This window comes from Urocampus carinirostris, chromosome 6 (assembly GCF_059441175.1).
Source record: "Urocampus carinirostris isolate Australia breed hairy pipefish chromosome 6, RoL_Ucar_1.0, whole genome shotgun sequence".
NCBI lineage: Eukaryota > Metazoa > Chordata > Actinopteri > Syngnathiformes > Syngnathidae > Urocampus > Urocampus carinirostris.
The window spans coordinates 292501-319723 of record NC_142354.1 but is presented as its reverse complement, the minus strand read 5'-3'; the positions used below and the strand labels follow the sequence as shown (position 1 = coordinate 319723).

General features: G+C 41.3%; 1 protein-coding gene and 1 long non-coding RNA gene across 4 annotated transcripts in view; both read right to left on the bottom strand.

Moving 5' to 3' along the window:
* LOC148363468 (uncharacterized) overlaps nucleotides 1–23331 on the bottom strand; it is a 36274-nt gene extending 12943 nt beyond the window's left edge. Inside the window, exons 1-3 of one of the 2 annotated variants that reach the window (XR_015850652.1) lie at nucleotides 22550–23331; nucleotides 21780–21914; nucleotides 16637–18807 (exon numbers count right to left, since the gene is read on the bottom strand). This is a non-coding gene — a long non-coding RNA (uncharacterized LOC148363468). Of the gene's footprint in view, nucleotides 1–16636; nucleotides 18808–21779; nucleotides 21915–22549 lie in introns of those variants that run through there. The other variant, XR_015850653.1, reaches the window with a different exon arrangement.
* A 1849-nt stretch (nucleotides 23332–25180) lies between these two features.
* The window catches only part of p3h1 (prolyl 3-hydroxylase 1), a 71814-nt gene continuing 69771 nt past the window's right edge, over nucleotides 25181–27223 (bottom strand). For both annotated transcript variants that reach the window (XM_088337366.1, XM_088337367.1), the window contains exons 12-15: nucleotides 26947–27064; nucleotides 26786–26861; nucleotides 26569–26709; nucleotides 25181–26486 (exon numbers count right to left, since the gene is read on the bottom strand). In XM_088337366.1, the coding sequence (XP_088193492.1) occupies nucleotides 26175–26486; nucleotides 26569–26709; nucleotides 26786–26861; nucleotides 26947–27064 (647 nt within the window). In that variant the 3' untranslated portion in view covers nucleotides 25181–26174. The remainder of the gene's footprint in view (nucleotides 26487–26568; nucleotides 26710–26785; nucleotides 26862–26946; nucleotides 27065–27223) is intronic.

Here is a 27223-nt window from a genome sequence, read left to right as displayed (position 1 = left end):
TAATTATCTTCCTAACAATAAGCTTTCAGATGCTTAAGAGATAGGGCAGCCCCAGCCAATTCATTTTTTTAAATTAAATTAATATGCTAGCCTTAAAGGTGAAGTAAACCCAATTTAATCGAAAACCTCAAAAGTTTGAAAAAACTTACAAAATAGGGGAAAAGAAAAAGAGGGGCAAAATGAATCTTCAATTGAGTTGATAACTGATTAGGCTACTTTAAATAAACTAAAATTAAAAGAGTATAAAACGAAAAAATAATAAATAATAATATGGGTTGTTGAAAAAAAAAAAAAGAAAGCCAATTCGAACTTTTGGCCCAGCCACCCTAGTACAAGAATTGTGTTTCCGAATTACCTAATTAGCTATCCAGGCTTCAGCTAATAACATTAGCTGCTGCAATATGACAATTATTAATTAATGTTCTGATGCTGTCGTTAGCTATGAGTAATAGCCCTAAGCTAAACTTGGTTAGCCACCCCCGAGCAGGTAAATTAGCGAACAGTAGGATGACATAGATTTCAAAATAAAACGAGTGAAATGATGCAGGCCTCAAACACTGCGCTAAAGGTATCGAACAATGTCAAGCCAAAGCTAGGTCGGTGTTACTCTTCTTGTATTCTAAATGTTCTGGACACCATTGCTCCTGTTAAGGTCAAAATGGTTAGAAATAGGCAGAAGACGCCATGGAGAAATGATGACTCGGTCAGGGCACAGAAGATGGAGTGTCGGAGAGTCGAACGGAGATGGCGCAAGTCTTAGCTTCAGATTTATTATGAGTTTTACAAAGAACAGTTGTGTGTGTTCAACCAGATTTTATGTAGAGCAAGAGAGGTATTTTTCAGAAATGATTGCAAAGTGCAGTCACAACTCTCGTGTCCTCTTTGCGACAGTTAAGTGGTTAACAAACCCTCTTGTTCCATTATCATCAGAACTAGTTTCCACATCTAAGTGCAATGAGTTTGCAATTTTCTTTAATGACAAGATTCAGGGCATTAAACATTCAATAAATCCCACAACGCAGTTACCACTGCAGCCCTCCACACACCTAGAGCTGACACATTTCACACCTGTCACTCAAAAAACAGTCCAAACCGTCTCCAGTCTGAGTTCAGCCACATGTTGCCTCGATGAGTTCCCCACCGAATTTCTAAAATCTATGCTGAGCAGTTTGTTACCACAACTCACTTTCACTCTGGTCTGGAACATTTCCAAGGGCCTTGAAAACTGCTGTCATTAGGCCTCTCCTAAAAAAGAGTAGTCTGGATGCCTTTGTACTGAATAACTATCGGCCCATATCATACCTGCCGTTTTTAGGCAAGGTCCTTGAGAGAGTTTTTTACCAACAGCTCAGTGATTTTCTTCTAACAAGCAACTGAATTGATGATTTCCAGTCAGGCTTCAGGCCCCATCACAGCACTGAGACCGCTCTGATCAAGGTGACAAACGACATCCGTCTGAGCACTGATGCAAGTAAAGTCTCAGTCTTAGTCCTGCTGGATCTGAGTGCTGAATTTGACACAGTTGATCATGTGATCTTGTTGCAGAGGTTAGAGGACTGGTTAGGCCTCTCTGGTCCTGCCCTGAAATTGTTCCAGTCCTACCTCGAGGACAGGAAGGACTGGGTAGGCCTCTCTGGTCCTGCCCTGAAATTGTTCCAGTCCTACATCGAGGACAGGAAGTATTTTGTTCAGATCGAAGACTATGTGTCAGACCAATTGGCAGTGACCTGTGGGGTCTCCCAGGGGCCCATCCTGGGACCCCTCTTGTTCAATCTTTACATGCTGCCCCTGGGCCAGTAAATATGCAGTAATAACGTGTCCTACCATAACAATGCAGATGACACTCAGATTTACATCTCGCTGACAGCAGGTGAACATGGGCCCGTGAACTCACTCTGTCACTGCCTCCAACAGATCACTGTGTGGATGCAAAACAACTCTCTCCAACTAAACTCAGACAAGACTGAAGTCGTTGTCTTTGGCCCACAAAAACCCAGAGAAAGTGTCATCAGTCATCTGGAATCACTTAGTTTAAAAGCTAAAAATCAGGTTAGAAATCTCGGGATAATAACTCAGACCTAAACTTTAACAGCCACATTAAATCCATAACAACATAAGCCTTTCACCATCTCAAAAATAATGTCAGAATCAAAGGTTTACTCTCTAAACCAGACTTAGAGAAACTTATTCATGCATTTATCTCTAGCAGGTTAGACTACTGTAACAGCCTTCTAACTGGACTTTTTAAACGAGCTGTAAGACAGCTGAAGAACATCCAGAACGCTCCTGCTCGGGTCCTGACTAGACCAGGAAGTATGACCATATTAGTCTTGTGCTCAGGTCTCTGCACTGGCTTCCTGTCGCTCAGAGAATAGACTTTAAAACAGCTCTGCTGGTGTATAAGTCTCTTCATGGTCTAGTACCAAAGTACATCTGTGACATGTTGGTCCCATATGAACCATCTCGGACCCTGAGAACCTCAGAGAGAGGCCTTCTGCTGGTGCCCAGAGCCAGGACTAAACAGGGTGAAGCTGCGTTTCAGTTCCATGCAGCTAAACTCTGGAATAGTCTTCCTGATGAAGTCAGACAGGCGTCTACTCTGACAGTCCAGGCTGAAAACAGCTCTGTTCAACTGTGCATACAACTGAAAGGGTTCTATCTGCACTCATCACTTTTTCTTTATTTTAATTCATTGATTTTATTATGTTTTATCTGTGGTTTTAATGCATTTTAAAAAACACATTTTAAATTTTCAATGTCTTTTCTAAGATGGCGGCGCATATAATGGATGCTGCGGCTCGTTGCTCTCCAGCTAATCTTCTATTTACTACCTCTTGTCTTTTTTGCTTTCTTTTTTGGACACATGCGTGGCCAATAAGACTTATAGTCGGGAGGAACTTATTCATTTGGGTGGGCGTCTAAATTTCGACTTTTCGGGCACTTTTTATACCGCCTATGATATCACAAACGAGCTACAAAGGGAATCGGGATCTCCGTGGTCAGCCACTCCACCTACAAAGCGATGGAGGTGCCGTAAAGACAGAAAGCAGAAGCGGGGTTGTTGTGCGGGGAAGTGTGTGAAGCGTGCGAAGTCGAAGGATCAAGAAGGACATGAAGATGTGTCTAATTCAACCATTATTTCTTCATCGATCTTGCGGGTCAACCAACGTCTCAAACTCAACGCACCCGAACGGCGACATCTTGTGACGATCTCTACAAAGACCTCAGCTAAAAGTTAAACGATTCAGCAAAGCTAAAATTTGGTCTTTTAAATATTAGATCGCTTGCTCCTAAAGCTTTACTTGCTGATAATATTATTCGTGATTACAAACTTAACTTGATTGGCCTATGTTAAACTTGGTTGAGACCGGATGAGTTTTTATCGCTAAATGAGGCTTCTCCTCAAAAATACATGAGCAGCCATGTAGCACGCCCTTTGAAGAAGGGTGGCGGTGTTGCGCTCATTTCTGAAAAAAAAAACGCTCAAATGTACTCCTTGTACGTCTAATAATTACAAGGCGTTCGAGGCTCTTGTTATGCGGTCCTCTCCATTGTCAACTTATGTAGTAACTATTTATCGCACACCAGGGCCATACACAGCTTTCTTTGACGAATTCGCGGAACCTTTGTCTGAACTAGTAACCTATGCAGAAAAAATTATAATTATGGGGGACTTTAACATTCATATGAACTCCCCACTCAGTTCACTTACTGTTGCGTTTCGGTCTCTAATTGATGCATTTGGTTTTAATCAACTGGTTGATTTGCCTACTCATAAAGATGGAAACACGCTAGATTTGGTTCTGACTCGAGGAGTTTCAACCTCAAACATGACGGTGTTACTGTGTATTACCGTTATCTCTGATCATTATTTAGTTACATTCGAGGTGCTAGCTAAATGTAGTACTAAAAAAGCTGAAAGATTTAGCGGACGCGATATAAGCACTGGCACAGTTTCTGAGCTCTCCAACCTTCTTTCAGGAGCAGTTGCGTCCTTTCCTTCATACAAAGGCTCTATCGACTCACTAATGAATGAGTTTAATGCCGCCCTGACTAGTGTCCTGGATTCAGTAGCGCCCAAACGGCTTAAATCACGACCTGAAAGACGCACGCTTTGGTTTACTGATGAAACTAAATCCCTTAAACAAGAATGCAGGAAATCTGAAAGAAAATGGCACGCTCCCAAGCTTGAGGTTTTCCATCAAACCAGAAACCCCTGTGACAGCTTGTTGAAGTATAAAGCGGCCCTTGCCTCTGCAAAATCAGCCCACCTTTCGAAGGTGATTGCGTCACAAAAGAACAATCCCAAAATCCTTTTATTAATACAACACATACTAATGGGCTGAAATCTATAGGTGCACGCCATGGTGGCTGTCCAGGGAATTGGTCCCGTTTTAGTGAACTGTCACTCGATAATCCTAAACAGGTGGTGAATACGGCCAAACCGACAACTTGCCTGTTCAACCAGCTTCCAGGTTCACTTATTAAAGGTCTTTTTGGGGTCCTTGGACCTTCAGTTCTAAGTATTATAAACATATCACTCTCCTCAGGTGTAGTTCCAGCAGCTTTTAAGTCCGCTGTTATTAAACCTGCACTGAAACGACCCAACCTTGATCCAGAAAGCTTATGTAATAATAGACCTGTGTAAAACCTATCGTTTTTTTTTCTAAAGTACTTGAAAAAGTAATGGCACAGCAGCTCAATAATTTCATATCCGAGAACAATCTTTCTGAATCAATGCAATCAGGATTCAGGGCTAACCACTCGACTGAGACAGCTCTGATTAAGGTAACCAATGATCTCCTACTGGCAATGGACTCTGGCGCTTCATCACTTTCTCTGCTGCTGGACCTTAGTGCTGCTTTTGACACAGTGGACCATAATATCCTACTGGAACGGCTGGAAAAATGGATTAGTCTCTCAGGAACCGTCCTCTCATGGTTCAGATCCTACCTCTCAGATAGGACGCACTGTGTTAAATATGACGAAATTACATCTGAGCGTGTTAGTGTTACCTGTGGTGTTCCGCAGGGTTCAGTGCTTGGCCCCCTTCTTTTTAGCATCTACATGCTTCCATTAGGTTATATTATTCGCAAGTATAATATCAATTTCCACTGCTACGCAGATGACACGCAACTATACCTTCCGTTGGAGGAATCTGCCACACTAAATTGTGGAAATTTGGAGGCCTGCCTCACTGAGATAAAAGAGTGGATGTCACTCAATTTCTTGCGTCTTAACTCTGAAAAGACCGAAATGTTAGTTATTGGTCCATCTAAATGCCGTGACTTACTCTCAAAAACCGCTGTGAACATTGACAAATGTCACATCACACAGAGTGACTCAGTTAAAAATTTAGGTGTCATATTTGACCATGATCTGTCCTTTTCAAACACATGTGAAGAAAATTACTAGAACCGCTTTCTTCCATCTTCGCAACATTGCTAAAATTCGTCCTATACTGTCTCAGTCGGATGCGGAAATTATAATTCACGTGTTTGTTACCTCCCGTCTCGATTACTGTAATGCACTTCTCTCCGGTCACCCGAAGTCCAGAATCAAGAGTCTTCAGCTGGTACAAAATGCTGCAGCGAGGCTATTAACTAGGACAGCAAAGTCCGATCACATCACTCCGATTTTGGCTAACCTGCATTGGCTCCCTGTTAGCCTAAGATGTGATTTCAAGGTTCTCTTAGTATTATACAAAATCATACATGGACTTGCTCCCTCATATCTTTCAGATCTGATTTCCTCCTATGTTCAGGTCCGAAGCCTTCGTTCTGAGAGTGCCGGTCTTCTGGTGATCCCAAGAGCCAAGAAGTGTTCCGCTGGCCCGAGAGCGCTCTCCATCCGGGCACTGGTGCTGTGGAATGCTCTTCCCACTGAGATCCGTTCTGCAACCTCAGTGGAAATGTTTAAATCCAAGCTTAAAACACACTTCTACTCTATAGCATATGAATAACCTATACTTTTCTTGGACAATATCTCTGTATTATTTGTGATTGCAACATCCTTTGCTGTCTGGTAATCCTGAAAAGGGGAAAGGGGGATGCCACATTTGCGTTCTCTTGTCAAGGTATCTTCATTTTCCTCATGTTGAGGTTTTTGAGTTTTTCCTTGCCCTCATGTTGGTTCCAGATCAGGGGATGGTGTAATAATAGTCTGAAAAAATAGTTTGTGTAATAACCTGTGAAGCCCTTTGAGACTCTTTGTGATTAAGGGCTATACAAATAAAAATGACTTGACTTTTATTTTTTAACTGTAATTGTGTGTTTTCAACCTGTCTCTTTGCCATTTCTGTAAAGCACGTTGAATTGCCTTGTGTATGAATTGTGCTATACAAATAAACTTGCCTTGCCTTGCCTTGCTGTGCCTTAAAGCTAAGTTAGCACACCATTGGCTTGGGCCACAGGGCCTTGTGGTCCAGAGACTATTGACCCGGAGGTAACAATATGAATTGTCAACAAGGAACACCAAATAACGTTCACGATGAACAGCAACTGTATTAACAATTATTGCAATGGTGATGGGGTTTGAACAATTTTTATTGACACTTTTAACAGCAATTAAACAAATTATCAATTTCATTTTATCATATTCTAACAATATGAGGTTTGAACAATTTTTATCAACACCTTTAACAGCAATTAAACATATTCAAAATTTCATTATATCATTTCTAACAATATGAGGTTCAAACAAATTTTGTCGACACTTTTAACAGCAATTAAATACATTCATAATTGAATTATATCATAATCTAACAATATGAGGTTTGAAATTTTTTTATCGACGCAGTTAACCAATGTGTTCAGGGCAATACTATTGTGCAGGGGCACAGCTCTGTCTTCTTAAGTGGGATTTCTTCCCACCCTCCGAAGCAGCATCCTCCAGTTCTCTGCCCGGGATGCTCAGATGGGTCCTCTCCCTTCTTGCTTCTACTTTCTACAACCACCCGAAAAGCCAGGCCGTTGCTGCCGGGACCCCAACAGCGGAGCTCCGGTTCCCTCCTCCGGGTGGGTGCAGAAGACTTCTTTATGGCTGCATGAAATCTAAACTGATTGATAAAAGCAATGGGAGGATGATCGCTTTGATGATTAGGACCTTCCCCTCTATTGTCAGTTTTCTTAGGCTCCAAAAACCAAGTCTTTGCCTAACTTTCCCTGTCACATCATCCCAGTTGGTCTCGCCTCCTCCATTCGCATTGAATTTTATCCCTAGGATTTTCTGGTCTGATTTTAACACACACAGTCAGTGGGAGTCCTGCCTTTTCTGTCTCTGTGCACGGTCCATAAAACTTCGCTTGTGTCTTTTCTCTATTGAGCTTTGACCCAGACGCCCTCCCAAACAGGTCAGTCAAGGCTCTTGTAACGGATAAGAGGTCAGTGCATAAAATATTAAAATCGTTCATGTACAAAACACACTTAGTAATTTGTCCCCCACCTCCTAGGATATTTATCCCTTTGACAATTCTATCTTTTCTTAAAATCTGTGCCAAAGGTTCTATGCAAAGAACATAGAGAAAGGGAGATAAAGGGCAACCCTGACGTACACCGCAGTTGATCTCTACTGCTTCCGATAAATTCCCATTAATCATGAATTTGCTGTAGATGTCCCGATACAGCTGTCCCACCCACTTGGTGTATTTTTGAGGAAAACCGCATTTTTGCAGTACCCAAGAGGTATTGGTGCGAGACTTGATCAAAGGCTTTCTCAAAGTCTAGGTTTAGGACCACTAGTCGCAGGTTTCTGTCTCTCCCATAACAGATGGTGTCACGGATCAGCATGAGACTGTCACTGATCTTCTTTCCCACGATGGCACAGGTTTAGTCCGGATCGACCAAGTCTCCTAAGACTACAGACATACATGTTGCTAAAAGCTTACTAAAGAGTTTACAGTCGTTATGAACGTTTAAAAGCGTTATGGGTCGCCAGTTTTTTAAGTCAGTTTTGTCCCCTTTTTTGTGCAATAGAGTCACTATCCCTATTCTGAAACTGTCTGGCATGTGGTCTTGACTGGAAAATTTGTTAAAAACAGTAATCCGATCCGGTGCTAAAATATCCCAAAAAGTCTGATAAAATTCGAGGCTGAGCCCATCCTCCCCGGGTGATTTTCCTTTTTTAAAATTCTTTATGCAAGCATCCAGTTGGTCTGGGGTAAATCCGATGCTAAAAAGGGGTCTTGACGCACTGATCTTGAGATATAATCTAATACATGCCCCTTATGTGTTTCTCTCCTTTTATATAATTTTTGTAGTAGTCTTCGACTAATTTGGTTATTTTTATTACTTTTCTTTGTTAGATGCCCGTTTTAGTTTTGGAGTTTAAAAAGCCCCTCACTTTTGCTCATAATTTTTGGGAAAATAATAGCGCTTACATTTTTCCCTTTCTCTTTCTTTGCTTCTTAGTATGATCCTTTGCTCTTTATTTCCGCCAAAGCGTTTAGTTCTTTTTTGATCTCTCTGATTTCATCATTAAAGTCGATCCCCTTTTGTGTTAGGGTAAAATAGCGTTGGAGTCTTCGTTGTAGTCTTGACGTGCGTTTCATCTCTTTCAGTTTCTTATTTTTCCCTGCATTTTAAAAAAAAATTCTGCGTTTGTTTCTTAGTCATCTTCCACCATTGTGCTCGTGAATCATACAAGTCATGAGGGGTCTGCCAGTCCTTGTACTGCTCCCTGTATTGCGCGGTTAAAGTCTCATCCTCCAGCAGGGAGCAGTTCAACTTCCACAGACCCCTCCCGACAGTCACACCTGAAGGAAGTGAGAGAGAGCAGGACAGTAGCAAGTGATCTGAAAAAAAGACAGGAATTAATCTGGCATCACTCAGTGTGTAAATACGTGGTCTATTCGAGAGGCTCTGATGTTGTCACTACAGAACCAGGTGAAGCCCTCCTCTCCTGGATGTATGGATATGGTCTTCCAGTTTAAATCCCCGGCACATGTCCTGTAATAAAATTGATGTTTTATCTACTTTAAACTCCTCATCGGTCCCCTTTCTATCCTTTCGGCTTAGGATGCGATTAAAATCTCCTCCCACGATTAGTGGTTGATGGCCTAGCACAGGGGTCGGGAACCTTTTTTGCTGAAAGAGCCGAAAAAACCCAAATTTTAAAATCTAATCCTAGGAGAGCCATATGTATATTTTAATACCAAAAACAGCTAAATGGAAGAGGAAAATCAACGAGTTTATAGTATAATAAGACAGAATTTATTTTGAACAACATTGTAAGTTAATAACAAAAACTAACAATTATTTATAATTATAACAATCAACTGGTCTGCAGGCTGAGGTTTTATTCATATCTGTCCATGTTTACTTTCCCGCTCTGCTTGTTCACCGCTGTCTGAGGCCCTCAGGTCAGCAATTTCTTATCTAAATCGAAGAAGACCAACAATATATATATTATAATAAGACTCTGTTATAACACATTGTTCAAAATAAAATTAAAGGTATTTATTGATAAGAAAAGTACTTCTGACTTACTATTAATGCGACTTTTGGTGTTGCATGGTTTTGCTGATGGCTTTGTAGTCCGGTTGGTAGGTGGTGAGGTTCAGCTTCATGCAGGCGTTTAGGTTTCCATCTTTTAAACGTGATCGCAGGTTGGTTTTGATGTGTTTTAGGTGTGAGAATGACTGTTCGCATGCATACGTAGATCCAAACATGGTCAATACAGCAAGACTCACACGCTGCAGTGTTTTGTACGTGACGGGAAGCGCGTTCCAGGTTTTGACAATCAGCTGGTCTGTGCGCTGAAGTCTGTCCATGTCTGTCCATTTGTGTTTGCCTGCCAGCTCTGCTTGTTCTCGTGCAAGGGTTTCCAAATCTTCATTCAGTGACTTGAACTTATTAACCCACATGTCTGTGGCCTTCAGGTCAGCAACTTCTACTTCAAAATCTCTGACAGAGACATTGGGGATGAAACTCAGGTTTACTTTGTCCAAATCACACTCGTGCGGATGAGTGATGAATTGAAAAAGACTAGTGTGCTCACGAAAGTCCCCAAAGCGTGCTTTGAATGACGTCAGGAGAGAAGATGTGAAAACTGCGAGCTGATGGAGATCAAAATGTTCAGGGGAGTCACTTGCTGTGCACTCATCTTTAAATACTTTCAGTTTTTCAAAGTGTAGTAAACGACCAGTCTCAATATCCGCAGTAAAGATTTCCAGCTTGTTTTGAAATGCAAAGACTGCCTGTTGAAGGGATAAGACTGTATTTCCAATGCCTTGCATTTTCACATTGAGATGGTTCAGATGTCCAGTCATGTCCACAAGATAATAAAACTTGAGGAGCCACTCAGTGTCCGCTAGCTGGGGATACTCGATGCCTTTCATTTGAAGAAAAGTCCGTATTTCGCTCAGGCAAGCTGCAAAACGGCTAAGCACCTTCCCTCTTGACAGCCAACGCACATTACTGTGCAAAACAAGACCGGGATAATTATTCTCCACTTCATCCAACAGTGCTTTAAACTGGCGATCGTTTAAAGCTCGGGCAACAATAAAGTTGACCACCCGAATGACCAGTGACATCACGTCATCAAGCTGCTTGTCACACATTTGCGCACAAAGTGCCTCCTGATGTAGAATACAGTGGAAGCTGAGGATGGGTCTGTTCTCCTGCTCACGAAGCAGCGCTACAAATCCTCTGTTTTTCCCCACCATGCACGGAGCACCATCGGTACACACAGAAATAAGTTTATCCATTGGTAGATTCCTTTCATTTGCAAACTCCATGAAAGACTTGAATAAATCCTCTCCTCTCATCGTCCCTTTTAGTGGCAAAACGGCAAGACTTTCCTCACGCAGCGAGTCACCGTCAACATAGCGTGCAATAATACTGAACTGGGATAAATGACTGACATCTGTTGATTCATCCAAAGCGAGGGAAAAAAACTCTGCTGCATTTATGTCATTCACTTGTTTTTTCTCCACTTGTTTCGACATCATGATGGCACGATCGTGCACAGTTCTTGCTGAAAGAGGCATATCTTTTATCCGTTTGATTATTTTATCTTTATCCTTAAAGTCGTCAAAAAGCTGGTTGGCCACATCAAGCATGAATGATTTGGCATAATCGCCATCTGTAAACGGCTTCCCGCTCCTCACAATTGCTAAAGAACCAGCAAAGCTAGCAGAGTTAAAATCACCTTGTTTGGCCCATACACGGAGCTGCTGCTGACTCGCCTGGACTGTAGAAAGTAGTTCTTGACAGGCCTTCTTTCTCTTGTCTCCCACTGGATATTTCGCTGAAAATGTGGCATGGCGTGTGTCGAATTGTCTCTTTATATTTGACCGTTTCATCGAGGAAATTTTATCATTGCATATAAGACACACTGCACAACCTGCTCTCTCAATAGAGGCAAATTGCTCTGTCCATTCCTGCTGAAATGTACGGTAATCTTCATCGCTTTTCCTTTTCGTCATCTTGATTAGAAGGGTTCACCCTGCATAAAAAAAGCTAACCAAAAACGAAAGGAAATATTTCTTCTTTGCTTCAAAATGACTTGTGCAGATTGTTGTAAATTATCAATTAAAATTAGACTTTCCGGGTAGCGGACCTTCCCGCTCACCGGAGAACAGATTGGCTCTTAGCTGCGTGCCTGAACGAAAAGTTGCAGGTGAAAATATATATAAATTAAAATGTGTGTATTTATTTATTTATTTTTGACATGTTTTTTCTGACTTTATTATTATTATTATTTATTTTGCTAAAGTAACATTATTAGTAAAATTTGTTTCGTTCAGAAATTTTCAGAGAGCCAGATGCCGTCATCAAAAGAGCCATATATGGCTCGCGAGCCATAGGTTCCCGACCCCTGGCCTAGCATATGTTACTGGATGTCTTCTAAGAGTTTGTACCTGAGGTGTTTGTCAGGATGGCCGTATATAAAATTGAATAGAATAGAATAGAATATACCTTTATTGTCATTGTTACAAAATGGGTTAACATATTGTGACAACGAAATTGGGCATGACACTGCAGTATCACACATTCACAGTGAGGTAAAGAAGAAGATAAGATAGATAGATACTAACAGAGAAGATAAGGTTAAGGTTGTGTGTTTAGGGTGGTAATGGCTCTGGGGAAGAAACTGTCTCTGAGTCTGTCTGTTTTTGTTTTGTGTGACCTGTAGCGCTTGCCGGAAGGCAGTAGGTCAAACAGGTGGTGGCCGGGGTGAGAAAAGTCCTTGATGATGTTTTCTGCTCTGCTGAAGTAGCGAGAACAGGTAATGTCCTCCAGACTGGGCAGAGACAACCGACGATTTTCTGGGCTGTTTTGATGACCCTCTGGAGCGTTTTCCTACCTGCTGCTGTGCACCCAGCATACCACACCGTGATGCAGTATGTTAGAATGCTCTCCACTGTGGCTTTGTAAAAGGACACCAGCAGCTGATGTTTTAGATGATTTTTCCTGAGCACCTCAGGAAATGTAGTTGCTGCTGGGCCTTCCCTACCACCGCTCTGGTGTTTGCAGACCAGAAGAAGTCGTCAGAGATGTGCACACCCAGAAATTTGAAAGAGTGGACTCTCTCTACACAGTCTCCTTTTATGATGAGTGGTGCTGGATTCCTGCCATTCCTTCTGAAGTCAGTTCTTTTGTTTTTGTGGTGTTCAGTATGAGATGGTTTTTCGAACACCTCATCCCTGTACGCCGCCTCGTCCCCTTCAGAGATGAGGCCGATCAAGGTGGTATTGTCGGCGAACGTAATGATTGTGTTTGTGAGGTGGGTCGGTGAGCAGTCGGAGGTGTAGAGGGTGTAAAGCAGGGGGCTTAGTGCACAACCTTGGGGGGAGCCAGTGCTCAGTGTTAGGGTGGGAGAGACGTGGTAACCGAGTTTCACGGACTGTGGGCGGTTTGAGAGGAAGTCCATTATCCAGTGGCAGATGTAGGGAGAGAGTCCTAGGTGTGAGAATTTCTCCACCAGGATCTCCGGAATAATGGTGTTAATGAGGTTAAAATCGTGCCCTATATAGGAAAGTCTTGCTAAGATTGCACGTACGTCTTTCATCACAGTGCTCCCCTTTATGATGAGTCGAGGGTTGTTTATTAAAATGGCCACCCCATCGTTACGGTTTTCATTCGAGCCACTCCATAATGAAGGGTATGGCCAAATCTCTTCCCACTGTTTATAATTTTTTAAAAAGGGGATGCAGCATTCTTGTAGTAAAAACACCTCCATTCTGATGGTTTTTAAAATCGATAAAACGCTGTGAGCTTTAACCTTTGATCTCACACTTCTCACATTGATAGTAGAGAAGGTAATGTTCATAAGTGTTGTTAAAATATACAAATTACTTTGGCAAAACCAGGGGATCCGAGTCCATTCTCTGGTGGTCATTGAGAGTGTTAACTGTGTCGGACTCCTGATTAGGGCACAAAGCACCACTTAAGAACGGTACCTCATTTGGAGACCCACTGGGGAAAACTCTGGAATCCTCTGACTCTCTGTCTGTGGTTCCTTGTCCTCCCCTCTTTTCTGGGTTAGGGGGTGGGCCAGAGGATCTGTCGGGGGCAAGTCTCTTGCTTCCCTGCCCACAAGGGATCACATTTTTTCCTTCCCCGGCTTCCTGTGGCTCAACTTCATACAGTTCCCTTGTGGACGTTTTCATCGGCAATCGGTTTTCCTCTAAATCTCTAATCTTTGTTTCCGGTGTGTTCACCACCCCCAATTTTGTCCTATTTTTACCCCTATTTCCCATGGCAGGTAGTGGAGGGAAACTCAAGTTGGATTTTTTTGGCCTCACTAATGGGTTTTGGGAGGGACATTAGCCTTTTTGATTTGTTTGTCTTGTTCAAATTCCGGTAGTGGAGGAAAATACAATTTTGATTTTTCTGCCTCTCCTCCAGGTCCTTCCTGACTAATAGGTTTTGGGAGGGACATTCACATTTTTAATAGGGGTTTTCGGACGGACAGTTTTTTTTGGCCTCACTAATAGGGGTTTTTGGAGAGACATTGGCCTTTTCGATTTTTTTGTGTTGTCTAAAGTCAGGTAGTGGAGGAAAATTCAAATTTGATTTTTTGGCCTCTCCTCCAGGTCCCTCCTGACTAGGGGTTTTGGGAGGGCCATCTGCATTTTCAATTTGTTTGTCTTGTCCATTTTCTTTGTGCATTTATTGTCCATTTTCTTTGGGCATTTCCATATCTTTATTAATTTCATTGTCTTTTTTATCTTTTTTCATTTCATTGTCTTTGTTACCTTCCTTCCCAGCTTTCAACTTGTTAGCAAACAATTTCGGGCAGTTCCTATAGAGGTGGTTCGTTTCTCCACAGAGGTTGCACTTTCTGCCATTGGTACACTCCTCAAAATAATCTTTAATTGTCCTGCACTTTCTTTGTTACCTTCCTTCCCAGCTTTCAACTTGTTAGCAAATGATTTCGGGCAGTTCCTATAGAGGTGGTTCGTTTCTCCACAGAGGTTGCACTTTCTGCCATTGGTACACTCCTCAAAAGAATCTTTAATTGTCCTGCACTTTCTTTGTTACCTTCCTTCCCAGCTTTCAACTTGTTAGCAAATGATTTCGGGCAGTTCCTATAGAGGTGGTTCGTTTCTCCACAGGGGTTGCACTTTCTGCCATTGGTACGCTCCTCAAAAGAATGTCCAATTGTCCTGCACTTTCCACAAATAATTCGATCACATACCTCAGCCAGATGCCCATGCTCACCACATTTGCGGCAGAGTTTGGGTTGTCCTTGATAGTGGATATAGCCTCGGTTTTACCCCAGGACTATCATCGACGGGGGGTGTTTCAGTCCCTGGTAGCCCTGAGGGTCTTGCCATTGTTGGATGGGTACCCTCCAGGCACAATTCCAAATGCCGTCTTCATCCTTCACCCTCATAGCCTGGTTTTTTATCGTGCATTTTCTGCTCAACCGAAAACAGATGCCGTCTGCATTCTCCACTTCATTGAGCATTCTGACAATGACTGTCTTATTAGCATTGTCAGTCAGCTTCTCCACTGTAAATCCGGAAAACTGGGGCCTCACCCCCTCAAAGTGATCCCAAAACTCGCGCAAAAGAACCGCCGTTGCGAAACTCACATCAAAGCCCTTGGCAAAAGGCATGGTTATAATGCAATATATCTCCTCCGGTTTAAATTTCAGACACTTTTGAACAAACCTCCCCGAAAAATCCAGCCTTGACATTTTTGCCCAGCCATGGCGGGACTCGGCCGCTTTACTTTTTCCTTCTAGCTAATAAGAAGACGATATATCGCAGACAGAAAGGATGTAATATACAAGTGTTCAATATATCTCTTAATGCAGATTGAAACCAGAGCCACAAGGCAAAGCTCTCAATTCTAACAGAGGCGATAGCGCAACATACTCACCCTTAATCACACCAAAGACACATAAGGCCGAGAAGCGCACGTACATTGAGTTTTAACAATTTTTATTGCCACTTTTAACAGCAAATAAACAATGTGAGGTTTAAACAATTTTTATTGACACTTTTAACAGCAATTAAACATATTCACAATTTCATTACAGTAAGACCTCAGATATCGCGGTTAATAGGGACCAAAACCACCCACGATGAGTGAAAATCCGCGAAGTAGCGGCGCACTTTCAAACAAAATTTTTTTTTTTTTAATTTATTTATCTTTTTTTTTTTTTTAATTATTAATTTTTAGACCCGGTTAATGGGGAACAAAACCACCCGCCAAGAGTGAAAATCTGCGAAGTAGCGACGACCCTTCAAATAAACAAATAAATAAAAATAAAAATAAATTCTTTTTTTTTTTTAATTATTATTTTTTAGACCCGGTTAATGGGGACCAAAACCACCAGCTAAAAGTGAAAATCTGTGAAGTAACGACGCCCCTTCAAAAAAAAGAAAAATAAATAAATTCTCATCTCATTATCTGCACCGCTTATCCTTATTAGGGTGATGCCGCGTCCGTAGAACTTGCTCCGTCGCGTGGCCCGGGAATGACCTACGCCAACTCCCACCCCCACCCCCCCCCGTCCCATCCAGCCAGCCGCCTTATCCCGCGTCCGCTAACGTTCCGCCGAAAAAACCCGCAAAAAGTGAAAATCTGCGAAGCAGCGGCCCCCTCCCCCCGAAAATTAAAAAAAATAAAATAAATTACCTTTACAGACCGCAAAGTTCTGAAGCCGCGAACGTCGAACCGCGAAGTAGCGAGGTCCCACTGTATATCGTTTTCTAACAATATGAGGTTTGAACTGTTGTGGTAAATACACTTGCATTTGTAGAATAGATTTGCATACATGTAGAAATTTAGAAAGACTTGCTTACAGTTGTGGGAAAAGGTCGGGTAGACATCCTTGAAGATACTCTTGGCAGACATTAAGTTTCCTTGAAGATAGCGTGCAAGGGACGGGACGCTCTGTACTTGATACGTGATACAGGACCGCCTTTTGGGGTGTAACCGAAGCTTAATCGTCACTACCAGCTTTAAAAACATTGTCATGTTCCCAGCTCTGTGAGATCTTCATTGACGCATCAATAAAGTGACATCTCCCTCCGAACGAGGCTGGCTCCTGTCCATTTTCCTTATCCACATATGAGAAGACTTTTCTCTCGATTATCGAACCTCCAATTTCTCCAACATTAAATGGCGCCCAACGTGGGAGAAATGTTGGAGAAATTGGAGGTTCGATAATCGAGAGAAAAGTCTTCTCATATGTGGATAAGGAAAATGGACAGGAGCCAGCCTCGTTCGGAGGGAGATGTCACTTTATTGATGCGTCAATGAAGATCTCACAGAGCTGGGAACATGACAATGTTTTTAAAGCTGGTAGTGACGATTAAGCTTCGGTTACACCTCAAAAGGCGGTCCAGTATCACGTATCAAGTACAGAGCGTCCCGTCCCTTGCACGCTATCTTCAAGGAAACTTAATGTCTGCCAAGAGTATCTTCAAGGATGTCTACCCGACCTTTTCCCACAACTGTAAGCAAGTCTTTCTAAATTTCTACATGTATTCAAATCTATTCTACAAATGCAAGTGTATTTACCACAACAGAACAATTTTTGTCGACACTTTTAACAGCAATTAAACACATTCACAATTTCATTATATCATATTCTAACAATATGAGGTTTGAACAAATTTTATCTACACTTTAAACAGCAATTAAATGCATTCACAATAGTTTTTAGTTTGAACAATTTTTATTGCCACTTTTAGCAGCAAATAAACAATGTGAGGTTTGAACAATTTTTCTCGACACTTTTAACAGCAATTAAACATATTCACAATTTCATTATATCATTTTCTAACAATATGAGGTTTGAACAATTTTTGTCGACGTGCATTCACAATTTTTTTGGTTTGAACAAATTTATTGACACTAATAACAGAAAACAATCATGACAATCTCAACAGCAATTACGCACATTCACAATATTATATTTCAATATGACGTTTTTAACAACAAACACAATGTGAGGTTTGAACAACCCTTCTCGAAAATCTTAATAGCAATCAAGCATATTCACAATTTCATTATATAACATCTTTGTTAGTGTCAATAGATCCGTCCAGGCCAAAGTCGATTGTCTTTGGTCTGAACAAATCCACCGACACCAACAGCAGCAAAACAAACACGACAATCTCAACAGCCATCAAGCATATTCACAATTTTGTTATATATGACAATATGACGTGACAATATGACGTTTTAACATTTTTCTCCTGACATTTTCAACATCAATTAAACAAATTCAGTTATTATCTTTTAACAGTAGTTAACCAACGTGTAAAGGGCAATACTATTGTGCAAGGGCATAGCTCTGCCATCCCACCCTCCCAAGCAGCATCCTTCCAGTCCTCTGTGTGGGTCCTCTCCCTTCTTACTTCTACTTTCCACAACCCAGGCCGTTGCTGCCGGGACCCCCACAGTGTAGCTCCGGTTCCCCCCTCCGGGTGGGTGCAGACGATTCTTCTTTATGGCTGCGTCCTAGGCCCGCCGCTCGCAGACCCATAAAAGCGTTATGGGTCGGCAGTTTTAAGTCAATTTTGTCTCCTTTTTTGTGCAATAGAGTAACTATCCCTATTCTGAAACTGTCTGGCATGTTGTCTCGACTGGAAAATTCGTTAAAAACAGTAATCAGATCTGGTGCTAAAATATCCCAAAAAGTCTGGTAAAATTCGAGGTTGAGCCCGTCCTCCCCGGGTGATTTGCCTTTTTTCATAGTCTTTATGCAATCATTCAGTTGGTCTTGGGTAAAGTCCGATGTTAAAAAGGGGTCTTGACGCACTGATCTTGAAATATGATCTAATACATGCCCCATTTCATTCTCATGTGTTTCTTTCTTTTCAAATAATTTTTTGTAGTAGTCTTCGACTAATTTGGTTATTTCACTACTTTCCTTTGTTATTTGCCCCTTTTTGTTTTGAAGTTTAAAAAGCCCCTCATTTTTGCTCATAATTTTTTTTTTAAAAGTAGCGTGTACATTTTTCCCCTTCTTCTATTTCTCTTTCTCTGCTTCTTATTATGATGCCTTTACTCTTTATTTCCGCCAAAGCGTTTAGTTGTTGTTTGGTCTCTTTGATTTCATCATTAAAGTTTATCCCCTTTTCTGTTAGGATGAAATAGCATTGGAGTCTTCTTTGTAGTCCCGACATGCGTTTCATCTCTTTAAGTTTCTTGTTTTTCCCTGCATTTTTAAAAAAGGTCTGTGTTCGTTTCTTTGTCATTTCCCACCATTGTGCTCGTGAATCATACGAGTCTTGAAGGGTCTGCCAGTCTTTGTACAGCTCCCTGTATTGTGCGGCTAGAGCCTCATCCTCCAGCAGGGAGCAGTTTAACTTCCACAGACCCTTCCCAACAGTCATACCTGAAGGAAATGAGAGAGAGCAGGACAGTAGCAAGTGATCCGAAAAAAAAAAAAGGGAATTAATCTTGCATCACTCTGTGCTAAACCCCTTGTAAATATGTAGTCTATTCGAGAGGCTCTGGCATTGTTACTACTGAACCAGGTGAAGCCTTCCTCTCCTGGATGTATGGATTTGAAACAGTCCTCCAGTTTAAATGTCCGGCACATGTCTTGTAATAAAGTTGATGTTTTATCTACTTTAAACTCCTCATCGTTCCTCTTTCTATCCTTCCTACTTAGGATGCAATTAAAGTCTCCTCCCACGTTTAGTGGTTGATGGCCTAGCATATGCGACTGGATGTCCTCTAAGAGTTCAAACCTGAGTTGTCTGTCGGCATGGCCGTATATGTTAATGAGGTTAAAATCATTCCCTATTTAAGAAAGTCTTGCTAAGATTGCGCGTCCGTCTCTCATCACAGTACTCCCCTTTATGATGAGTTGAGGGTTGTTTATTTAAATGGCTACCCCATCGTTACGGTTTTCATTCGAGCCACTCCATAATGACGGATATGGCCATATCTCTTCCCACTGTTTATAATTTTTTAGAAAGGGGATGCAGCATTCTTGTAGTAAAAACACATCCGTTCTGATAGTTTTTAAGAACGATAAAACACTGTGAGCCTTAACCTTTGATCTCACACTTCTCACATTGATAGTAGAAAATGTAATGTTCATAATTGTTGTTAAAGTATTTAAACTACTTAGACAAAACCGGGGGATCCGAGTCCATTCTTTGGTGATCATCGAGAGTATCACCTGTGTCAGACACATCACTTAAGAGCAGTACCTCATTTGGAGACTCCCTGGGGAAAACCCTGGAATCCTCTGACTCTCTGTCTGTGGTTCCAGGTCTTCCCCTTTTTTCTGGGTTAGGGGGTGAGCCAGAGGACCTATCGAGGGGGTCTCTTACTTCCCTGCCCACAAAGGGTCAGATTTTTTCCCTCCCCGACTTCCTCCGGCTCAACTTCATACAGTTCCCTTGTGGGCTTTTTCATCGGCAATCGGCTTTCTTCTAAATCTCTTCTCTTTGTTTCCGGTGTTTTCACCACCCCCAATTTTGTCTTACTTTTACCCCTCTTTCCAGTGCCCTTATGGGTTTTTGGAGAGTCGTTCGCCTTTTCGACTTGTTTGTCTTCTCCAAATCACATAGCGTAGCAAACAAATTTGCTAATTCGGACTCTCTTCCAGGCCCTTCCTGATTGATATGTTTTTTTTGAGTGGCAGCCTTTTCTATTTGTTTGTCTTGTCCAAATTCAGGTATTTTATGAGAAATCGAAATAGAATTTCCAGGTTCTTCCTGATTCAAATTTGATTCTCTGGTCTCTCCTCCATGGGTTTTGGTAGGGACATCTGTATTTTCAATTTGTTTGTCTTGTCCATTTTCTTTGCGCATTTCTTGATCAAATTCATTGGGTATTTCCATAACTGTATTCATTTCTTGTTCATTTTCATTTGGTATTTCCATAACTTTATTCTTACCCAAAATGGCGGCGCCCTGTACGGCTGCGGCTGCATCTGCTCCCAACAGTTTCTTACATTTTGGTCAAAAACCCCAGTCTTCGACTCAGTTTTTGACTCAATACTCCAACTCAATACAACATTTTATTTATATCTGTACATTCAAGGAAACTGTGCGGGTCAGATGTATCGACATTTCGTTCTGTATACACGTGTACTAGAATGACAATAAAGTAGATCTGAATCTGAATCTGAATTTCATTGTCTTTGTTATCTTTATTCATTTCATTGTCTTTGTTACATTTATTCACTTCATTATCTATGCTGTCTGACATCATTTCATTGTCTTTGTTAACTGCCTTCCTAGCTTTCAATCTGTTAGCAAACGATTTCGGGCAGTTTCTATAGAGGTGGTTCGTTTCTCCACAGAGGTTGCATTTTCTGCTATTTATACATTCCTCAAAGGAATGTCCAATTGTCCTGCACTTTCTACAAAAGATTTGATCACATACCTCAGCCAAATGCCCATGCTCACCACATTTGCGACAGAGTTTCGGTTGCCCTTAATAGTGGATAAACCATTTTTTAGGGGGGGGTTAAGGGTTATTGTTCTATCTTCTTTATTCATTATCCATTATCCGTTATTGGTATATAATGTAATGAAAGGGACACGACATTCATCACACTAATTGAGCGCGGCCATATTTAAAACTCAAAGGCATGCGTTTCACGAACGGTGCTGCCATCAACCACGCAACTCAACAAACAACAGAAAGGGGCAAAACTCACTTTTTTGCGAAAACCCCAACATTGTGGAGTCTAGTGTCAGAGTTTATAAAGATATAAACTCTTTGCTGGCGAAATTATTCAGATAAAAGCACTCATTGAGTTTTAATCTCCTTCGCGAATGAAGCGAGTACGGCCCAGTCGCCATCTTGCCAGGCTGCCCGGGCCGAACTGCCTACATCTGGTCAGTAGGCGTGGTTTATTGAGAAGTCGCACATAAACAGGAAATGGAGTCACACATGAGTGTCATATTACATTAAAATTAAATTAGACTGAAAACGTAGAAATAGACTGATCTTTGAAACATGACTATGTGTGTGTGTGATGATTACTTGCATATAATATAAAGACAGGTTAAACAAGTTAATTTCATAACATGGGAGTCTGAGAAATACACATTTAAAAATAGCTAACTTTACATTTGATACAGCCAGAGACAACTATAATTTCAACATTGCACCGCAAAGGATGATGGGAGCTTCACCACGACAGGAAGTTCCTCCATTTTCCCTCTGGGTCTGCCAAACCCTTTCATGGCCGTAAGCGCAATCAAATTGACGTCACCAATTTCTATCCACTACGGCGTGGGTCTCAAACAAAGCTATTCAGCCTTTTGCTCAACTAACAACGTGTGAAGACTAAATGGGAGTTTTCAAGAACATGGAGTTAAATCTATACCTGTCACCTACTTGTGTTGTGGAGCCATTTGGTCTCGTGCTTTGGATGGTCGCAAAATATGGCCAATGTGCTGAACTCCAGGCCGCAGAGCAGGTCCGCACGGCCACTTGGCGCTGCCCTCGTGCAAGACGAACAAGGTAGGCAGGCTGGCAAGAGAAAAAAGACACCAGCTATCGCTTAGCCAATTCTCTTTATATGGACCACTGTCACTCGACCGGATCATGATATCTAAACCAGCCTACTGATTTAGATAGATAGATTCAATGGGGTGGTCTCAGATATCTGATACTCAGTATCGGGTGATGGTGTTTGAAGTGGCTAAACTGGTTAGAAGGCCAAAGAAGTGAGAAATTTGCATCACATTCTGTACTTGAGAACGTCCATCCATTCGACATCATTATGTATGGTGAGAACATTATTTTATCCATACATTGCCTTGGATGTTGTAATTACATTAAAAAATTCATGTTATCAGATTTTATTATGGTACATGGTGAATTGTTACGTACGGGAACGTCCAAAAGGGGACGCTGTCGTTCCAACCATTACAAAGTGAGTTATTTGAAATAAAGAAGGTGAAAGTCCTTTCTATGCTGGGATTATTTGATACAACAACAAAAAATAACTTCATAAATAAAGATTTGCTCACAGATAATAATTAACGTTAACTCTTTTAGGATAAAAAGAGATTGCATGTGACTTACTTGGCATTGAAAATTTTACCCGAATTTAACAGCATGTAACAGTCAGTGATTTATGAACAGGAAAAAAATGTACTCACTACATTACGATGAGAAATTTGAGCTTGCACCTCACTGAGGATCTTTGTCATTGTTGGTGGCAAGGAGGCAACTGCAGTGATCAAGCTCTTCTCCAGGTACAGTCTGTTTCTTTGCTTTGTTCTGATCAGTGTCATTGTCGAGAAGGATGCCTCACATAAATTTGTGGATGCAAACGGTAGCACCTGCTCCAAAGCTTTTCTGTCCCAACTCAGGGTGCTCCGCCTCACACACTAATTCCAACACTCATTGAGTTTTAATCTCCTTCGCGAATGAAGCGAGTACGGCCCAGTCGCCATCTTGCCAGGCTGCCCGGGCCGAACTGCCTACATCTGGTCAGTAGGCGTGGTTTATTGAGAAGTCGCACATAAACAGGAAATGGAGTCACACATGAGTGTCATATTACATTAAAATTAAATTTTACCCGAATTTAACAGCATGATGAGTGACAGGAAGCTTGCTTCTGTTAGCTTCAGACAAGAGAAGTGGGTTTCTCACCAAATCCAGCTGCACAGATTTCTCCTGTATATCACAGAGGCTGCACAACAAATCTGCGTTAAGTGGCCTTGACTTGATAAGGTTGATAACTTTAATGCTGTCGTTCAAAACATCATGCAACAAAGGGCTCATTTTCTTGGACGCTAGTGCTTCCCTGTGTATCACACAGTGCATCCACTAGAGGTCACAATTTTATTATTTAGTCTGTGCAATAGCCCTTTCGCGCAGCCAATCATTGATGCAGCCGCACCAGTGCTGACGCTGCTGCAGGATTTCCAGCTGATAGCGTTTCTAGTGAAAAACATGTTAATGACATTAAAAATGTCCTCTCGGGTTGTTTGCCCCTTTATTCGTTTGCAGAATAGAATGTGTTCACAGGTGTCGTCCGTTTGTGCCCATGATATCTATTCTGATGCAAATCGTGTCATGAGACAGAGGCAGAGTTTTTAATGCATACCTGTCAATCTGTACGGTTTTGCCGTACAAAGTACGTTTTTATGCATTTTAAGACGAGTACGACGTACAAGGAAATCTGTACGGAAAAACGCAAATTTGTCAATCGCATTCGTCTGCCGCCTGGGGATTTCCCATCATGCATCATTCCGAAAAAAAATATATATATGGTGTACGATTATTTTGTATTTTTGTACGGGAAAATACGACAGTTTGTACGGGCATGGAGCCACGGAGGTTGACGGGTAGTTGCAGCAGTTATGGTACAGATGTATCCGCTAATTTTTGTCCAGCATAGTTTCGGCCAAAACCACAGCGGCAGGGAGCAGTAGGTCTTACACTATGGTGAACGTTTTTTGGGCTTTAGCAACAAGAAAAGATGAAGAAAAGAAGCCTCCAGGGCTTTGGCTGATGTAGTGGAGGTTGTATGGAAGACAATGGAAGGAGAGCATGGATGAGCAGGAGAAAAAAATCATTTTTGCAGCCCTTTAAATTCATCTTTCGTGATATTACAGATATGCTGGCATTTTGTCAGAGATGTGTGCTAAAAGACATTATCTGGTATTTTGTGAATGTCACAAAGACTGAGCGTGTTCTATCAAAGTGTAATAGAACATTTGGTCTTGTTGTCATTTTGCGTGTTCTCCTAGAAAGGTCCCTGCAGTAGAAACATGAAATGGTGTTTTTATTCACATATCTATGTGAGCTGTATTAAATGGTACACAAATGTCCTTAAAATTAAGATAACACAAGAGTTAATGCAATTGTGACAAAAAGCGCTTTGCCGAAGGTGCCCTGATTTTACTTCGCAATTGCGGAAATTATCCTTAAAATGAAGACAACATGATGGTTAATGCATTATGGAGAAAAAGTGCTTTGTGAATAAAATTGGAGAGAATGTTTTGAAAATATATTCTTTCTTTTGGATTTACCATCTGTCTACAAGACCAAGGTCGTCCCTCATTTGTGCGTATGGTATGTTTTAGTTTTATGGTTACAATTCAGGGGCTGGTGAAATGGTAGTCTGTACAGCTCCTTGAGACTTTCTGTGTTTAAGGGCTGTACAAAAAAACATGACTTGACTCCGCCAAAGGTGCCCTCGCAATTTTATTTCTGAATGTATCGCATGATTTCCTGTGCTAGTGAAGTGAAGCTCATAGAACTTTAAAAACTAATAGATGCAAACCATAACAGAATAGTTGATTTGGACTTTTTGTATCTCATTACATGGCTGACAATGCAGTGCTATTGGCAGAAATTCGCCAAAATAGAAAAAGTAACTTGACTCCAATGAAAAAGTGGGATGAACATATTTTGTTGACTCACATGATTTATAAGTACGTTAAATCGAAATAAGAGTGCGCGCTATTCTGTTGTGAGTTGAAGTAACACTTTCTTTCGCCAAAGGGTGCCAAGACCGTTTTTACCATAGTTACTTCTAAGTTTTTTTTGTAAAGAACTTGGCCTACAACATCAAGAAATTGACTGGTGACGACTTTTCCAAAACCCAAAAATGGGCCAAGAACTGTCAGCAGTGGAAGAATCTGTCCAGAGTTGCATATTAAAAATAGGCACCGGCCTCGGTGGAACTACATCTAGTGAAGGAAAATGATCAAGACTACATGCTTGTCAGACACACCACCTCACAGTTTTTTACAATCTCGTTTAGGAAATTACACATGTTGCGTAGCATAGGCTCACATTATATTTATTGTTCTTTAAGACTCATATACAAAATTGTGCGAAAACGTCTCTTATCACTTGCCCCCCCAAAAAGTCTGCATGCCCAGATAATGTACGGTAACAAAGCAAGTTGCCGCTGAATTACTTACTACCTGGAAGTTTGATAGGAGAGGTATGCTTGAAGTTGTCTTGTATATTTATGTGAAATGTAACAACCCATTTTTGGGGTCGGGGAGCTTTTGGCTTCTTTTTTTGACAGGACAGCTGAAGGAGTAGTGACAAGAAAATGTATGGAAGAAATGCACGATTCAGTCACCTGTATCACAGGCTAGCCTCAGTACATAGTACTCTATGAACTGAACTAACAAGCAAAATGAGAGGTAATATTGTATTGTCCAAAGAGGGTTTGAACGTTTCAATGTTGCTTGTTATGTAGGCACTCAACTGAGCTGGGTCGAGCCTTTTCCCCGCAAACAAAAAAATGAATTTTCAATGAGGACCAAGCATTTAAAAAAGGGTTCTCAGACTTAACTGATTTGGGGGGCCACTGAAGCAAATGGGGTTTTCCACCAAAACATTGCCGATAAAAACATTGCGCTGTGTTTAAAGGGACAGTGTTTTGTATTTGTCCACTACATGTAATGTGTAGCGCAACCAAAAATAAGTCCAAGACAGACTTTCTTGAGTTTTACTTCTGTCTTCATTTTCTTTTTCTTTTATGTTTTATTTATTTTATCTTTCTTGTTTTCAAAACTAATAAGGTGCCTTTAAATCACTTTGAGTCTCCGTATTCTGTCGTCTTCGGTTGTGATTTTAACACTTGTTATTTGTTGCACGGCAGAATACGGTGACATCTAGTGGGAAAATAATACACACTGTCCGTTTAACTTTCATATTAAGGCACGGGCCTGATAATAATCCTGGGGGGCCGCAATTGGCCCCCGGCTGCATGTCTGAGACCCCTGATTTAAAACATGTTCTGGTCAAATTAAACTAAAACTCATCCTTGCCATACCGAGAGCCTGTCGACAAAGGCGTTTTCGCATCTGTCAGGACAGCATGTTTAGAGGTTTTTTCAACCACCTGCTTCACCTTTGTTTTGGGTGTTTCTTTTCTATCAAAGTGAATGGATTGAATGCCGCCTTTCTTAATTTCAGCTACTTTTTCATTGTTCATGTGATCTTCCAGAACCGTCTTTCGTTGATCTACTTTTGCTTTGTTTGTCTCTATGTTGGGCTGTGTGACCATTGCTGGAATCAATGAAGTGGAAAACATCTCCAACATATGCTGGGCTTGGATCCTTTCCTGCAAAGAAACATTAAACAAAGTATTAAGGACTACTTTGGACCATAAATATTTAATCTTAAAGAAAAGTGGGAGCTTCTACCTTTTCCTCATGATCCGGATCCAAAGTAAACCACATTGCAACGGCACACCTCTGCCCCTTTGTGACAGATCTCACACCATGGGGGTTTTCTTTTCCTGCTCCAAATCCAACCATACGACCACATGTTGGACGCACCACAGCCTTAAAAAAATACAAGATAAACTGCACTTTAGTATAACTTAAATCAGTCTAAATTAAAACCAAACTTAAATAATACCGTGACTTCCTTGGCATCTAATTCTGTGAAAATAAAATCTCCTCCTTCAAAGTCATCATTCAGGTAAAGAATTGCACTGTAAAAATGACAAGCAAGGTTTATTCACAATCATATGAATATGTTTTGCCCACTATTTGGAACTAGTCAACCTGTTGAGTCACCTGTGATCTCGATGTGTGTATGCAGGTGGTTCCTTTAAACACTCGTTGAGTTCAGAGACCAGCAGGCAATTGTCAACATGAACAGCTTGGCTTAGATCACCACGTAATTCTTGCTTCCCTAAATAAGAACACAAACGGTATAATATATATAGGGCTGTCACGATTGGGAATTTTTGGAGACGATTGTCATGAAAAAAATCACGACTGACTATTATATTGTCAAATTTCTTCCCCCTTTGGGGTGTCACGGCAACCTTTTGATGCGCACAAGCAAGAT